Source organism: Capricornis sumatraensis, chromosome 8 (genome assembly GCF_032405125.1).
Source record: "Capricornis sumatraensis isolate serow.1 chromosome 8, serow.2, whole genome shotgun sequence".
Classification (NCBI taxonomy): Eukaryota; Metazoa; Chordata; class Mammalia; order Artiodactyla; family Bovidae; genus Capricornis; species Capricornis sumatraensis.
In genome coordinates this window covers 110,752,182-110,769,608 of record NC_091076.1, presented here as the reverse complement: position 1 = coordinate 110,769,608, position 17,427 = coordinate 110,752,182, and the positions used below count along the sequence as shown (strand labels likewise).

At 45.3% G+C, this 17,427-nt stretch overlaps 1 protein-coding gene across 1 annotated transcript in view; it reads right to left on the bottom strand.

The window, feature by feature from the left end:
- ABCA10 (ATP binding cassette subfamily A member 10) overlaps positions 1 to 15,447 on the bottom strand; it is a 48,571-nt gene extending 33,124 nt beyond the window's left edge. Inside the window, exons 1-13 of the mRNA XM_068976296.1 lie at positions 15,399 to 15,447; positions 12,869 to 13,033; positions 12,435 to 12,538; positions 10,556 to 10,782; positions 9,845 to 9,986; positions 9,434 to 9,619; positions 8,208 to 8,355; positions 5,546 to 5,714; positions 3,611 to 3,669; positions 2,458 to 2,568; positions 1,917 to 2,092; positions 1,595 to 1,714; positions 1,220 to 1,358 (exon numbers count right to left, since the gene is read on the bottom strand). Coding sequence (XP_068832397.1) covers positions 1,220 to 1,358; positions 1,595 to 1,714; positions 1,917 to 2,092; positions 2,458 to 2,568; positions 3,611 to 3,669; positions 5,546 to 5,714; positions 8,208 to 8,355; positions 9,434 to 9,619; positions 9,845 to 9,986; positions 10,556 to 10,782; positions 12,435 to 12,538; positions 12,869 to 13,033; positions 15,399 to 15,432 — 1,780 coding nt within the window. The 5' untranslated portion in view covers positions 15,433 to 15,447. The remainder of the gene's footprint in view (positions 1 to 1,219; positions 1,359 to 1,594; positions 1,715 to 1,916; positions 2,093 to 2,457; positions 2,569 to 3,610; positions 3,670 to 5,545; positions 5,715 to 8,207; positions 8,356 to 9,433; positions 9,620 to 9,844; positions 9,987 to 10,555; positions 10,783 to 12,434; positions 12,539 to 12,868; positions 13,034 to 15,398) is intronic.
- Positions 15,448 to 17,427: the final 1,980 nt, after the last annotated feature.

Genomic DNA, 17,427 nt, shown 5'->3' with positions numbered 1-17,427 from the left:
TAGAGCTTCACACACACAGACACATACACACACACATATACACAATAGAGCTTCACACACACACTAGAGCTTCACACACACACGTACACACACACACACTAGAGCTTCACACACATACACACACACAATAGAGGTTCACACACACACATACACAGACACACACACACACCACACACACATACACACACACATACACACACATGCACACACACACACACTAGAGCTTCACACACACACACACGCACACACATACACACACACACTAGAGCTTCACACACACACACCCCACACACACACAAATAGAGCTTCACACACACACACATACACACACAGATACACAATAGAGCTTCACACACACACACACATACACACACACACACCCACAAACACACACACACACATACACACACACAATAGAGCTTCATACACACACAATAGAGCTTCACGCACACACACACATACACACACACTAGAGCTTCACACACACACACATACACACACATACACAATAGAGCTTCACACACACACACTAGAGCTTCACACACACATATACACACAGATACACAATAGAGCTTCACACACACACACCCACCCCCACACACATACACACACACATACACACACACAATAGCTTCACACACACACACACACACTAGAGCTTCACACACACACACATACACACACACACATACACACATACACACACACACACACACACACACACACACACACAATAGAGCTTCCCAGGTGGCGCTAGTGGTAAAGAACCTGCCTGCCAGTGTAGGAGACGTGCATTTGATCCCTGGGTCGGGGAAATCCCCTGGAGGAGGGCATGGCAGCCCACTCCAGTGTTCTTGCCTGGAGAATCCCATGGAGAGAGGAGCCTGGAGGGCTACAGTCCATGGGGTCACAAAGAGTTGGACACTGCTGAGCCTACTTAGCAAGCAGGCACACACATAAAAAGTAACACTGGCATTTCAGATTTTTAAAAATATGCACTTGTGATTAATATAAACAGAAAGTTACAAACAGGAAGATACGTAAGTGTGAGTCTGAGAACTCACGGGGGCCAGAACGCCTGGAGGCCAAGTGCCACTTTCGGAGGCCCTCTCTCAGACCCATGGCAAATGAGGCTCTCTTCTTTCCAACAGAAGTTAGAGAGAATCTCTCTCATATTAAGCCGTTGATACCGAGTCAGCATAAAGAAACCAAGACTCACCAGCCAGGATGTCAGCCTCGTCCATGAACTGGGTAGTAAAAAGGATCGTGTGGTTGGTTTTCCGCTCCTTCAGGAAGTTCCACACAAGGTGCCTTGAGGAAGGGTCCAGTCCAGCAGTCGGCTCGTCCAGGAGCAAAACCTGCAGTGGAGAGCACGCGAAAGCACCTTCTGTTTAGAGAGAGGCTCTTCAGAAAAGAACACGGAACCCAGTGCGACGTCTGCACTCAGAGTCCTTCATCAGGTCCCTAACAGGCTTGCATGGCCCTTTATTATAAACTTTCTCTCACTTTTGGCAGCTGAAATGCAGTCTGGACTTTAATAATCGTTTTACATCCTTCAATCCAAATTCATCTCAAAGATATTTTTATCTCTTACCTGAGGATCTCCTAAAACGGCAATCCCAAACGTGAGTTTTCTCTTCTGTCCACCGCTTAATTCTTTAGCAATGACATCTTGAATATCGTGCATGTCTAATTCCATCACTATGCCTTTTACCTACCAAAAGCACTACATTAATAGAAAATATTTCACGTGAAGCAGTCTTAATTTGCTGATAGTTACAAGGAATTTATTCTAGAACTCCATTAATTAAATTTTATTTATGAAAGAGTAAAGTAATAGTGAAAGAGTAAAATATGACCAGAAGCAAACTAAGTAAGTTATTTCCAAAGTCACCAACTCTAATCTGTTCATCTACCTCTTGTTCCACTTCTTTTGCTGGAATCCCTTTTATTTTAGCAAACAGCCTAAGGTTTTCTCTCACAGTAAGAAAATCGAAGTAGATATTAAATTGTGGACAAAATCCAGTGTAATTTCTGATTTCTTCCATGTCCATTATTTCAGAGAGTTGGGTGTTATAAATAGTGGCAGATCCTACAGATAAAAAAAATGTAAGTCTTTAACACCAGGCTATTTACTCTATGCAGAGAGATGATACAGGATATTCACTGAAGAAACTCCCATTTCATAGCTATGTAATTAATCCATTTAAAAGATGCAGATTATTCTTGACATAAATACCATTGTCCAAAGCAGTGCAAAATATACATGGAAAATGACAAATAATAGTGAAAAAGAGATCCAAGCATTCTACTTTATGTAAACATGAAATAAATATTTCCCATTTTAAATGGCTCAACTTTGCAAAAAGCCTCTTTCAGAGAAATGTTTTTCTTTCACATAATCAGACTGAGGAAGCTGTTTACCAGCCACCTTGGTTTGTAAAATTCTCTTCTCACCTTCGGTACAAGCAGACCAGCCGCCAAGGATGCTCAGCAACGAGGACTTGCCAGCTCCGCTGTGTCCAAGAATCGCCGTGAGCTGGCCTTCATAGACGTCAAGACATATGCCTGTCTCCGGATAAAATCTGAAAGTTAGACTTCGGATTATACTGCGATGAAGCGGGCCTTAAAAAAACAACAACTGAAAGAGTAAAGTGTACCTCCGCACTTCATCTCATTTCACCGTATTTTAATGTGACTTTTTACAATTATATTTCTACTTGTGTCTATTTATGAAGACAAAGCCTCACTTCCTCTGAAGAAATTAGATCAAGACTGGGAATATAAATTCCCACTCTCCTCCCTACCACAAATACTTTGAATGTCAAAGGATATATACAGTTAATATTAGAGAACAAAGCCAGAGATACGAAGATAAAACCAGAGGAAGCAGAGGATGTGTTGATACTTCCCGGACAAAGGCAAGTCTGCATTTCTATTAAGAAGCAGTCTCACTGAGGGTCCCAGTGCCAGATACAGGGGCTAAGGGGCAGTGTATGCTGTCTACTCTAAGCAGGGAAGGGGGTCGGTAAGGACAGGGTGCTCAAGCTTCCCTGGCACCAGGGATCAGCTTCTGATCCGTGTCACAGAAGTGTGGGCGTGGTCTCAGAGAGGGCTGCTGGGACCCAGCACGTGCCACAGGCATCTTCACACGAGCATGCTTACGACTTGACAGTCTTTTAACATTTGAAAGATTATCTAATTCCACTGGGAAGCAGCAGAGAGTTCTATGAGCATCCCAGAATTTTTAAGAGACTCCCTGAAAACGTAAATCGTGGGGTTAAATTGTGAGAGAATCAAAAATAAAGCAAAGCACAGCCCAAAACAGATGATGAAAAGCCCTATGAAAATATTAATACCAGCAAATCTGGTGACGCTCCAAGCTAGTGTCAAAGATTATACACCAGCATAATCAGTACAATCCCATTTCTTAAACTGTCTCATCCATACATAGGAAAATATGCATTAGTGATTATGCCTCATAGTAGAAATTTTAAAAAATGTTTCGTTTTATGTATATCCATTCTCTAATTTTCCATTATGACTATTTTCAAGAAATGAAAAACATTTTAAATTAGAAACATCGAAACAATGACCTTGTTCTCTTTACCTTGCAATGCTTCTACTTTTCCAGGCTTTCCTTTATATTCTTTTTTAAGATTTCTGATTCTGAAAGAAGATTAAGCGGCTATGAGGTGAATACAGTTTGTAATGACACAGATGAAGCTACCTCTCTCTTGATCACTACCGCTCATGATTGACCTTAACCTTCACCAAAGGAGGGATTTATTGTCGGAGTGCTCAGGAGCATGGTGGAAACACTGTCTGGGTGAGGGGATGGAGGTGGCACCCGCTTCCCACAAACTGGTAAGAGGATCCATCTTAATGGGAAGAGGAGGGCAAAAGCCCCTGCCAGGCCCAAAGGAGATTTCCACGGATGCTCAGATTCTCACCAAGCCGGCATTTGATGCCTTCCAGCTGCATCAGCAAACGAAGGGAAGCTACTGTTGGAAGAAAGTCAGGCAGAAGCCAGGGAGGGGGAGCAGTGGAGAGCAGCTTCCTGTCTCTTGATTACTCAATCGTTCTCTTCCTCGGGCAAATTCATCAGAATAATAGCAGCTTCTGCTCTCCACCGCATTTCTTTTCCCCACCTTCATTCCCAGCCTAATCGCAGAGCCTGGGGCTCCACCATGCTTCTGAAGCCGTTCTCAATGAAGTTACCCATGATGTCCTAAGTAGCACATCCAGCGGTCACTTTTCAGCCCTTGTTTCATAAAGCTCATCACTGATTTGACAGTTGCACACCCTGTCTTCTTGTCCTCAGCTCTGCTCGCTTCTGGTTTCCACCTCGTTCTCAATATTCCCTCTGGGCATACCTTATGGACTCCTTAAACTGGACTCTATACCGACCAGCTTTTTTCTTATTCTCAGATCTTTGCCATATGGTATCTCCCCATCTTTCTGCTTCCTCCCTTACCCCAAATTCTCATTCTCAAGTCTGTGTCTTTAGACCTGTCTTCAAAGCTTCAGATTTATGAGCTCAGCCTTCTATTATATATCTGTACATGGATATCAAACCCACATGGATAATAAATTGACACGTACACACTTCCTTTTATGTAGCAGACATATTGCTTAATTATCTCACTGACTCAAGAAGATGCCACTGTACTGTGGAACTACATCACACATTTCTTGGGAAGAAATGAGGCTTGGAGAGCTCAGCATTTACCAGAAAGTCACAAAGCTACTAATTATGAAGAAGTCTTTCAGGATGAAAGCAAAAATATCTGAAAGAAAGGAACTTTCAAAAACACATCATCAACTAATGCTGATCCACGTTGATGTATGGCAAGACCCACCACAGTGCGGTAAAGTAATGACACTCTAATTTTAAAAAATTAAAAAGAATGAAAACATGTCATCCCGAATGGATAAAGCAGCTGTGGCACATACATACAATGGAATATCACTCAGGGTAAGGAATGCATTTGAGGCAGCTCTAAGGAGGTGGATGGATCTAGAGCCCATTATACAAAGTGAAGCAAGTCAGAAAGAGGGAGACAAATGCCACGTGTCAACGCATCTATATGGGATCTGGAAGGATGGCACTGATGAGCCTGTCTGCAGGACAGCAACACAGACGCAGACACAGAGAACAGACTCGGGGCCTCACTCGGGGAAGGGAGGGGTGGGGCAAATGCAGAGAGTGGCTCTGACCACATACAGGATCCTATGCAGAACGGACAGCCGGCGGCGGTTTGCTGCATGACTTGGAGCTCAACCTGCCGCTCTGGGACACCCTAGAGGGGTGGGAGGTGGGAGGGAGGTTCAGGATGGGGGACGTGGGTGCCTGTGGCTGGCTCACACTGATGTATGGCAGAGACCAACGCAACACTGTAAAGCAGTTATCCTTCCATTAAAAAGAAATAAATTTTAAAACCCACATCATCCATAACATTGGACCTGTGGTTGTCCTTGTGGCAAGTTAATTTATCACGCTTTTACCTAACCGTGTACATGGTCACATAAACTGTTAAGTCACCTTATGGTTTCTTTTCCGTGGAACTCTGGAGACACTGGCTCGAAAGAATCACTGCAGGAGAGCTCAGAATTCATTTCATTCCCGAAGACTTCACGGTGAGTGCTTTTGTGTTGGAACCAAAAGGAAGACTTCAGGAAAAACAGTGGTGAACGCCGCTGGCCGTTTTCATCTGAGCCATAAAGACATGATTCCATGTTGGGTCAAGCAGCAAACAGCATCAGTGAAGAACCACACCTGTCACAGTGCAGCTTGACAGCAATTTTTCCTGCACATTAATGACTTGTATTCGTTTTTCCCAGTTTTACTGAGAAATAATTGACACACATAATTATATACGTTTAGGGAGTACAGTACAATGGTTTGATTCACAAACAGTGTGAAATGATGACCACAGTAGGTTCAGCTAACATCCTTCATCTCAGAGACAGGATGAAAGAAGGAAAAAAAAAATTCTCCTTGTGATGAGAACTCAGGATTTATTTGCTTCACAGCTTCTCTATATAGCACACAGCATGCCACCTACAGCCACCAGGTTGTGCACGGATGCTACCTATTTATAACTGGAGTTTTGTGCTTCTTGACTGCCTTCCTCCAGTTTGCCATCCATATATCTCCATTTTGCTTTTTGTTGTTGAGTCACTAAGTCGTGTCTAAATCTTTATGACCCCAATGGACCGTAGCCCACCAGGCTCCTCTCTCCACGGGATTTCCTGGGTAAGAACACTGGAGTGGGAGGCCGTTTCCTGCTCCAGGGGATCGTCCTGACCCAGGGATTGAACCTGCATCTCCTGTGTGGGCGGGCAGATTCTTTACCACTGAGCCACCAGCAAAGTTCAAGCCTCCATATACCCCTGTATATGAACGGTAGAATCAATTACAATATCTGACATTCAAATGAACTTATATTCTAATGATAAGAAACGGGAATATAGGGCAACAGTTAAAGGGCAGCTCTGGATCTGAAGCATCAGAAAGAATAAAATGAGATGGAACTTTAATGGTATACCCACGGAACATGAATTTCCTGGTGACACCAAGAAGAAATTCAATAGGCTTTTCCAGAGACCATGAAAAGTGAAAGAAAGTGAAGTCGCTCAGTCGTGTCCGACTCTTTGCGACCCCATGGACTGTAGCCTACCAGGCTCCGCTGTCCATGGGATTCTCCAGGCAAGAGTACTGGAGTGGATTGCCAGTCCCTTCTCCAGGGGATCTTCCCGACCCGGGGATCGAACCCGGGTCTCCCACATTGTAGACAGGCGCTTTACCATCCGAGCCTCCGGGAAGTCCAGAGACCACACGAGAACGAAGGCAGCGGAGCTTCTGCGTGTCACGCTGTGAAACGCGCCAGCACTGCGAGCAGACACAGGGGCCGCGCCAGGAGAGGGACTGACGCGGCAGACACGCGCATGGAGCTGCGCGCAGGAAAGGAAGACGCTGGGGACGTGGAGGGAAACGTAAGAGAAACCCGGAGCTGCAAAACGGGGCTTTGAAGAGAGAGGCAAAAAGGAGGAGTGATGAGGCTTCAGAAACTGAATGTGCCAAGAGGAGAGGCTCAAGGCTGGGCCTGAGCCGAGAACGGCTAGAGGTGAGCTGCCAGAAAGGGGAGCTGCGCTGCACAAAAGCAGGGAAATAAAACCTGGGAAATACACGCATCCTCACGTGTATGCATTTCACTCGGACAAGAAAAGCATACTAATTATGAACGCGTGGAGGACTTCATAAGAAAGAACAGAAATGCCACCCATTAAAATCGGAATTAAATTCTAGGTGGAAGTACTGGAGAAAAAAATTATCATATAGTTAAATTGTCTGGGCCACCAAGGGGTTTCCCCAGTAGCTCAGACAGTAAAGAATCAGCCTGCAATGCAGGAGACCTGGGTTTGATCCCTGTGTCAGGAAGATCCCCCAGAGGAGGAAATGGTAACCCACTCCAGTACTCTTGCCTGGAGAATCCCATCCACAGAGGAGCTTGGAGGGCTACATACAGTCCAGCCGGTCACAAAACTGTCAGACATGACTGAACGCGCACACTAAGGGAACACAGGCATATTAGTTCCGGGGATTATGTGTGTAGACTACACTTGAGTTTTATAATAATTATTTAAAAGTTGGTTGTAGGGTTTATTTTGTTATTTTATTTGTAGAACATTATATAAAGGTATTCCCGTTAGACTGATTTTTTTCACAAAAAGGAGAAGTTATCCATTAACTTTGCACTGTAAATGTTAATATTTTGAGACGCAGAAGAACAAGTTTCCTAGAGCCAAATACTGGCAGGAGTGATGTAATGAGCTCTTATCTTATGGCTGTGAACTCAAGTGCTAAGAAGCAGTGTTCTCTAATGGTTGATTTAGGCATCTCCCTTCCTCTCCCGTTAATACACACACACACACACATACACACTCTTTACTTACTTTTATAAAAGATATAAACCAACAGAAACGCAAGTGGTTTTTCATTAAAATGTCTCAACAAAATAGTTCCATTCAGATCATTAAACAGTGAGAGGAAAATGAGGAAATTCTACTGTTTTGAATGTTTTTCCTTTCCTCTGCAATCAGAAAGGCTTTTAAAATGACAAGTCAACAAAGAATTGGACACCACCTTTCAAGACACAGAATTACTTTAAATTCAACTTTAATCACATCACACTATTACTTACCAGGCAAAACATGCTCAAAATATAATGTTAATGTCAAATAGAGCAGAGTGTCAAACGCCAGAAGGAAGAAAACCAGTATCATTGTGTTTGACTCCCCAGAGGGATCGGGGAAAACAACAGCACTCACGTGATACTCTTGATGCGAAATCTGAGACCACAAAGGAAAAAGTACAGTCAAAGTTAGATACACCGATGAAACTGAACTTCTTCTAATGATGCTGCATAGGCAAATACAATTTTAATTTTAATATTCCTTTTCCTTAAAAAATGCATGGTGAAGCTGTGAGTAGCAGTGTTGCTTTTGACAAATATAATTATTGTCACCGAGTGGGAAATGCTCTGAGAGAAGGAAATGCTCTAAGACAATTGAAGAACAGAAACTTAATTTATTCATTCATCAGAAATCTTCAGGAAGGCGATTTAGAGAAGTGGGAAAGCGACCAAAAATAATTTATTCTGGGAAGAGAAACCCAGAGATGGCAGGGAAGTGAGAGGCCATTTGAAGGAAGTATGAAAATCCCAAGTGCTCATATGTTGCAAATGTGTTAAAGCATTAGGTAAGCACTGAAGACTTGAAGAGGTTGATTTTAAGGGTAACAAAGGTAAAACAGACAATGAAGATCACAGCTAAGCTTCACGTCGCGCGGTTCTAGCCTCATACTTAAATAACAGCACGATTACCCGTGAGCTCGATTCCCACATCCTGACTTTGCAGACGAGCAAGGACAAACTACAGAAGCCCGGTGACCCGCCCGAGGTGACTCCGCGGGAAGTGACGGAACCGAGCCTCATTCCGGGCGCCTGGCCCTGCGCCCCGCTCAGATCGTGAGCGATTATTTTTCTCATTTAAATTTCCCAAGAGTTTACAAATGATCTGTTTGATAACTCTGATAAGATCTTTTTAAAGATTTTTTTGGATGTGGACCATTTTCAGATTCTTTATTGAACTTGTTACAACATTCCTTCGGTTTTATGCTTTCTTTTTTTGGCCGAGAGGCCTGTGGGATCCTAGCTCCCCGACCAGGGATGGAAGCTGGACCCCCTGCATTGGAAGGTGAAGTCTTAACCACTGGGTCGCCAGGGAAGTCCCGATAAGATTTTTTATTTAACTTTTCAATAGCCTAATTTCTTAAAATGCAGGGTGATTGATCATTAAGCTTGAGGAAGTACCAAACTGGCTCAATAATGCGGAAACTCTAATAGTCACTAGATGGCTGTGTTCTTACCTGAGCCACCCCAGCAGTGAAGGCAAAAGGGCTAAACAGACATAAAGCCCATCCCAGTGACGACGGGAGTTGTCTGTACAATGCAGTGAAGCCCAGACAGCCCCAAAACACAGTGAAGAGAGAGGCAACCACGCCCGTCAGGATGGGTCTCTTTATCAGCACGCAGAGGAGGAAAGCCAGTGCTATCTGAAGGAAGAAAGAAAAGTTCCAGGGGGTATATTTTTTTCCTCTGAGTATCATGAATTGCAATATTCACTCGTTCATCACGTGAACAAAAACTTTCTCAAAAACATACAGAAACCAGAGTACAAAATGAGAAGCTCTAGGCTACCAATACCCTGAAGAAATATGGACACTGGCTTATATATCTGAGACTTGAAGTAGGATGAGAAATGCATTTTGCCAACTCACCAAAGACAGGCCATACAGGGTGAAAAGCGTGACTACCACCATGAAGCCAGTAAGGATAATCATTTGGAATAATTTTATGACCAGAGTCATGAAAATGGATACAACAGAGACGAAGCCAGCATACATGAGCGCCCAGGAGAGCCTACGGCAGAAGCAGAGAGTTAATTCAGAATGTCGCACGTCCACAGACACGCGAGAGGCGGTATACGAGAGCTCACAGCGCACACTCTGGGAACGAACAGACTGGAGTCACATTTATTATAAACGTGAGGCTCTGTGCACTCTAGCGGTGTGATCAGGGGCAAGCCTCTTTTCTCACTTCGTCTGTAAAATGGGATTAATCGTGTTAACTATCTCATATGGTTGTTTTGAGGATTCAATGAAAGAAAGCCCATGAAGACTTTTGCCTAGCAATGATTAAAATTATCTCAACAAACACAGAATGAAAGTTAAAATTAACATTGCCACGGTTGCTCAGCTGCCAAGTCGTGTCTGACTCTGCAGCCCCGTGGCCTGCAGCACGACGGGCTCCTCTGCCCTCCAGCATCTCCCCGAGTTTGCTCAGCCTCAGGTCCTTTGGGTCAGCGCTTCTATCCAACCATCTCATCCGCTGCCACCCTCTGCTCCTTTTGCCTTCAGTCTTTCCCCAGCATCAGGGTCCTTTCCAACGAGTTCCCCCAGGTATTAACGTGGGATACACAGGTGACTCACCAAAATGCTGACTGCTGCAGACCCATCCCTGTCATCAGCTTCTTAAATTTTTTCCGTTCCTTTGTAATGTTTAACGATGCAACATACACGAAAGGGGAGAAGTAAACAATACAGATGAAAATGAACCACTCGTTTATAATCTCTCCCTTAGAAATGAAAGGGGGCGTCCTCATATTTACTCCAACAACTGATGTCAACTCTTCCATAACAGAATGATTCGTTGTGACCTAAATTGGGATGTTAACAAACACATTAAATAGGTTAACCACAGAAGAAATAGACTAGAAAACAACATTCATTGTTTTTTTCATTTTCATATAGAAGAGTTTATATATTTCTAGCAGCTTAAAATATGGGGAGATAGAGGTGGAGGGAGGAAGATGAGGCTGGATACATAAATGACTCTCACAGTTCAGGCAAGAGATGAACATGACCTGAATAAATGCCGGTGGCAGAACTGAAGAGAGGTAAGTAGAGCTGAGCTTACAGTTGACAGGGCTGGATGAGAGAGAAGACGTAACGGTGATGCACCAGAAGTGACCTCTGATAACCCCCCAGTTAAGTGACTGGCTTTGGCATTCACTGGAGGGAGAGAAAGGGCTTCCCAGGTGACTCAGCGGGTAAAGAATCCACCTGCCAATGCCATCCCTGGGTCAGGGAGATGGCAACCCATTCTGGCCTGGAGAATCCCCGTGGACAGAGGAGCCTGGTGGGCCACGGTCCACGGGGTCTCAAAGAGTTGGACTCGACTGAGCACGCATGCATGAGATGGAGAAACTTTTTTAAAGACTGGGTCACATTTAGAGAAAAACACCCACATTCAGGTTGGAACATACCAATCTGAATTGCTTATGGGGCATCAAGTAGTCAGCTCCTCAGGACTACAGTGGAGCAGGCCTTGCCCATCACCTGTGTTTGTGAACGGTTTTACTGCGATGCAGTCAGCACACTGGTTTATGAGTGCTGCCACATGAAAAATGGAAAGCTGAGTATTTGCAACAGAAACTGTTTGGCCCCCAGACCGCAGAATACTTGCTCTCTGGTCCTTTAAAGGACGAGTTTACTGGTCAACAATTAAAGCAGGGTTCTTACAGTTATCAGCATGTAAGCTGTAAATGAATTTATGGTAAAGGATGGCACCGTGTGGAGAAAGTATGGAGAAAATTGCCTTGAATGGGACCTTGTAGAACCACAGATTGAAAGAGGTAGGAGTGTGACGACGGATAAGACTGCCAGAAGACGGAGAACTGCTGGAAAAGTGGAGAGCCGGGTGAGGGCTGTGGTATTTAGCTAAAAGACCAAGGAAGACAGGAAGGAAAACGTCACGTGTCACGTGAGCGTTGTTACTGACCTCAGAAAAATCATTTTGGTGGCATGGTGGGAATAGAAATTTTATTGCGCTGAGTTGAGCTCAAAGGAAGCCAATGGTTTCAAGAAGTAAAGAGGTTAAGGGGAAAGAGGGTGTTTGAGGAGGAACCGTGAATGCGAGGTCTTGATAAAAAGGAAAGAAACTGATCGTTGTTAAGTACTGAAGAGAAGAATGCTGTTGAAAAGGGGAAGCTGAAGGAAGAGGTCGCGGACGGAACGCCCATCGCGCCACGCTCCGGATACCGTGCGCAAGGATGGCGCCTCCAGCCCTGGCGCTGAGGCGGGGCCGCAGGACCGGGCAGCGGGAGAGGGCGGCGGAGGGCGCGGGACGGCGGTTCCGCATCGTTGTGCTGGGAAGCGGGAGGCTGTGCGCCCCGACAGCTTCTCTGCTGCGAGAAGGCAACGGAGCAGCCTCTCCTGAGAGGGCAGGATGGAGGAGGAGGAGGCAGGCAAGAAACGCGGGCAGAAGTACAGACTTCAAACAGGTCTTGGAGGCGGGGCACGCACTTACTTCTATAATTGCAGCATTGATCGCAGTTTGAAAAGCCACAAACCCGTTTTGCCAGTATATTGACAAAAGACAGAAAGCTTCATCACGGAGAGCCCAACAGTGGTCTTCAAAGAAGAAAGACAGGCACATCATTACGCAATGGAAATCAATGAACGGAATGAAAACAGTAACCCCGGTTCTAAAGTGAACTATCTGAGTGTCCGCTCAAAGTCCATGGCGACAAAATCCAGAGCATTTTTAAAGCAAAATCGCAACAAAGGAGCACAGCATTAAATAGCTGGCAAAAGAGTGAGACTCCTCCTGTAAGGAAGACATCCTGAAGGTCAGAAGTGAACAGCACACTGCTCCTTGACTTTATTAACGATTCCGTCAGGCATTGCCCATAGAGGATGGGACGAAGCAGCAAAGACTGCAGTCAGTTCTCAGCTGCTTACCCGAGTACTCGAAGTGCTCTCTTATGACCGGGACCCTGTGTCCCCAGCTGAACTTCAGCCGGTATGAGAAAGTGTCGTTGAACACAATTCCCACCATCTCAGAGTCGTTCCTTGGGCGCACTCTGTCCATGGCGTCTTCATTAGGGATCCCAAAGATTGTTCTTCCTGCCAGGTGTGAGAAATGCGACTGATTAGACGAACTTTATTACTAGAGGACACAAGACCAACAGCAATCGCTTAGGCTTCCATCTAGTTATCGGTCCCAGGGGTGCCTGTGTGCTAAGCCTCGTTAGTCACCTCCGACTCTTTGTGACCCCGTGGACTGCAGCCCACCAGGCTCCTCTGTCCATGGGGTTCTCCAGGCAAGGGTACTGGAGAGGGTGGCCACGCCCTCCTCCAGGGCATCTTCCCAACCCAGGTCTCCCGCATTTCCATCTGAGCCACCGGGGTAACCCACTGGTGCCGTATATTATGGCATCACCAAGCAGCTGCCTCTAAGTTAAGGGCTGAAAGTCTTTCCTGTTGTTTAAGGCTCAATGTAAATACCTGAGAAGATGGGAACGATATGCCACTGACTCTGAATGCCAGAGGTTTGGGCTGCACGGGACCCTCAAACATGCATTTTTCCCAGAAGTAAATGCTGCATTTCAGCACTGCCCGGGCACTGGTGGAATGTGAGGTTGCAGAACCCTGAATGGAGGGAGCTCAGATGCTGAGGAAACACAGATACAGGGGCCAACAAGGAATTACTCGGGTCTTTAGCTTCCTGAAGAGGAGGTTCCTCTAGCCCCGCAGAGGTTCAAGGGTCAACTACATTGGTTTTAAAAAAGCAGTTGTGTGTGTCTGCTCAGCTGTATCTGACTCTTTGAGACCCCACAGACCGTAACCACCAGGCTCCTTCGTCTATGGTTTTTCCAAGCAAGAGCTGTCCTGGCTTGCTGCGGGGTTTAGGGATGTCTGGGAGCATCAACTTCTGGGCGCATTTCTTCTTCTGAGGATTCACTTCCCTAACATTATGGCACGGAGGCTGCGTGCCTCCACAGTGCTGTTGCTCAGACTACCCTCTAGGACTTGAATCTGGAGCAAAAACAAAACAGCACCTGGTCCTCAGTTATCCAGAGCAGGGCCTTGGTTAGGGTAAATCAAACTATTGAGCTCACTGAGGGGAAAAAGCGTCTGTTTCTTTCACCTTAGCATCTTTAAATCTGAGAATGCTAGCTGAGGGCAAAGAGCCTAGAGTTAAGGCTGCCTGGACACGTCTCCTCTGCCGCTTATTAAAATCTTAGCTGAGCAACTTGGAACCCTGGTTCCTCTACAAGCAAGTAGTTCCCAACAATTTAGCATAATCATAATCCCCACTGAAGTAAAGAACAACTGAATTTGTGCACCTATGTGCACACATGCCTACATATGTGACGGTGTGTGTGTGTGTGTGTGTGTGTGTGTGTGTACATATTATCCTAGAAAGATACACACAAATTTTTAGAGGAGGAAATGGTGGCTTGAATGAACGCAAAAGCTTTCATTGTTGGCTTCAGACAAGTTTGTTCTGCTTAACTTGTTTTAGGCTGGCTGTTACTTTGGCAGTTAAAGTAATTTTAAAATTAAAAATATTTTAAATAACCAGTAAAAATGCTTCAGAATTTGGTGGGGTTTTTCTCTGCCAAGATTATAAGTAGATTTCTATCATATGAAAATAGTATGCCAAAAGTAATAAACAGCACACAAAAAATCAGAGTACAAAATCAGAGGTAAAGTTAGAACCCACCCAGGCTCTTTGGAGTCAAGGACACTATCTTAAGAATTAAGCTCATACAACATTTATAATGAATGAGTTCACCATATTAAAAGAGATGTTACTTTGCCAACAAAGGTCCATATAGTCAAAGCTATGGTTTTTCCAGTAGTCATGTACAGATGTGAGAGCTGGACCATAAAGAAGGGTGAGCACCAAAGAACTGATGCTTTTGAACTGTGGTGTTGGAGAAGACTCTTGAGAGTCCTTTGGATAGCAAGGAGATCAAACCAGTCAATCCAAAAGGTAGTCAACTCTGAATATTCACGGGAAGGACTGATGCTGAAGCTGAAGCTCCAATACTTTGGCCACCTGATGTGAAGAACTGACTCATTGGAAAAGATCCTGATGCTGGGAAAGATTGAAGCCGGGAGGAGAAGGGGGGCGACAGAGGATGAGATGGTTGGATGGCATCACCAACTCAATGGACATAAGTTTGAGCAAGGTCTGGGAGATGGTGAAGGACAGAGGAGTCTGGTGTGCTACAGTTCATGAGGTGACAGAGTCAGACATGGCAGTGTCTGAACAAGAACAACAAAATCTATGTTCCTTTGAGACCTACCCGTACTTGAAGCTTCACACCAAGCCCTCCACCCCATGTGAAATGAGGATCCTGCCCCAGTTGAAAATCACTGACTCACGGGCTGGGTAAATAAACTCAACTTGCAAAACAGACTTCAAATTAAATGCAAACAGGTTGCATAATAATGAAGCATGGGCCGCTGAACAACGCACCTTTCATGAAGGCAGCTGCAGCCACCTTATCCATGATGCTCTGGGTCACGTTAGTGACCGGGGTGTAGGCCACCAGCACCGGGTTGGAGTCGTTAAACTCATCCACACGTCCCAAGACCCGAGGCGGCTGTTCCAGGAAATGAGTAGCTCTGAAGAGCTCTGCAAAGAGGCAGAGAGCGAGCCCCAGGAAGAGCACCATGGTCCACTCCTGCAGTGCACGGAAGAGAAAGGGGCCCCGTCGCCACGGGCTCTCAGACAGGGAGGGGCAGGCGAGCACGCTGAGGACGGAGGCACTGCCACCGAGCTCGGCTTCACTTCACTCGCCCACGTCCTCGCTTTCTCAGTTACCAGCCGGCTGTTAGGCAGACCACCATTTCACTCGACAGCCAGCCTGACCCTGGGAGCTCAGCCCGGGGCCCTGTGACACCCGAGGGGGCGGGAGGGGCGGGAGTGGGGAGGCAGGCTCGGGCGGGAGGGGACACGTGTGAACCTACGGCCGATTAATGTTAACGTGTGGCAGAAACGCACCCGACGCTGGGAGGCAACTACCCTTCAAACGGAAACAAATTAGAAATAAAAGAAGCCTCAAGGATAGATTGTACAACACGGGGAATATGGCAAATATTTTATCTCAAGTGGAATATTACAGTTGTGGATCACTCCATTGGACCCCTGTAATAACATGTAATATTGTACAGAAACTATGCACCAATTTTAAGAAAACCTTTTAATGTCCAAAAAAGTTTTGAGGTATATAGCAAATATGGGATGGATTTATCTCCAAATATAGCTTTGAGATAACACCAAGTATGTCCATTAATCTTAACCTAGAATCGTAGCACCCCTCATATACTCCTGATTATTCGCCCTCATATGGATAAAATAGAAATACACATCATCCCATAAGAGATACTTTTGTCAAAGGGTTTAACCCAAAGTTAAAAATCTATTTTTTAACGTAAATACTGTTTACAAGAAATGCAGACGGCTGTAAATCAGCCATGTCCGACTCTTTGCAACCCCATGGACTGTAGCCCGCCAGGCTCCCCTGTCCATGGGGATTCTCCAGGCAAGAATACTGGAGTGGGGTGCCATTCCCCTCTCTAGGGGCTCTCCCCCACCCAGGCATTGAACCCACGTCTCCTGCGTTGCAGGTGAATTCTTTACCATTGAGACACCACGGAAGCCCTTATTGTAAATCAACTATACTTGAATGAAAGGTTTTTAATTAAAAAAGTTAAAAAATCAGAAAAGGAATGTAGATGGCAAAGGAATGAGTTAAACGACAGCCTGAAGCGGCTCCAGGCAAACGCAGAGCACGGGTGTTCAGCCGGACAGTGACCGGCTCCCTGGTTTGAACAAACCAGCGTTAAGAGGCATTCCAGGGAGTTCTCCGGGGCTCAGTGGCTGAGGCCACGTGCGTCTCCTCAGGGGCCAGGCGCTAGGTCCCACTTTGATCCCAGAGGCCGCACAGTCAAAAAAAAACGTTTGACGAGATATTTTAGAGGAAATTTTAGGAAACTGAATTTTGACATGGAATTAGATGACTATACGCAATTGCCGTGAACTTTGTGAAGCGCATTAGCGGTTACGAAGGAGCCTGTCCTTGATTTTCGTGGATGCTAGCGGAAGCCTTCAGCGGTCATGTCATACGTGCTAAGAGAGGAGCTGAGAGAGATGAAGAGATGCAGCCACACCAGCAGATGCTAACAGGTGTCACACCTGGGCTGAGTTCACTGGGCCATTCATCCTAAGCTTGAGGTTTTAAACATTCCGTAAGCTTTTTAAAAATTGACTTGGATGATCACTGTAAAGGTTACCCTTTATCAATACAGCAACTAAAATATTAGAACTGAATGCTTCAAGAGCTAAGGATGACCGTGTACTTCAATAAAAAATTAAAAATTAAAAAACAGAAAAAAAAAGAACTGCTATTTTTCAGCGGAACATAGCTTCTGTGTAGCCAAGGCAGCTCCAGGTGTATTTCTTGAGAACATAAGCAAAGATCCTCATCTCGATGGCCTTGACC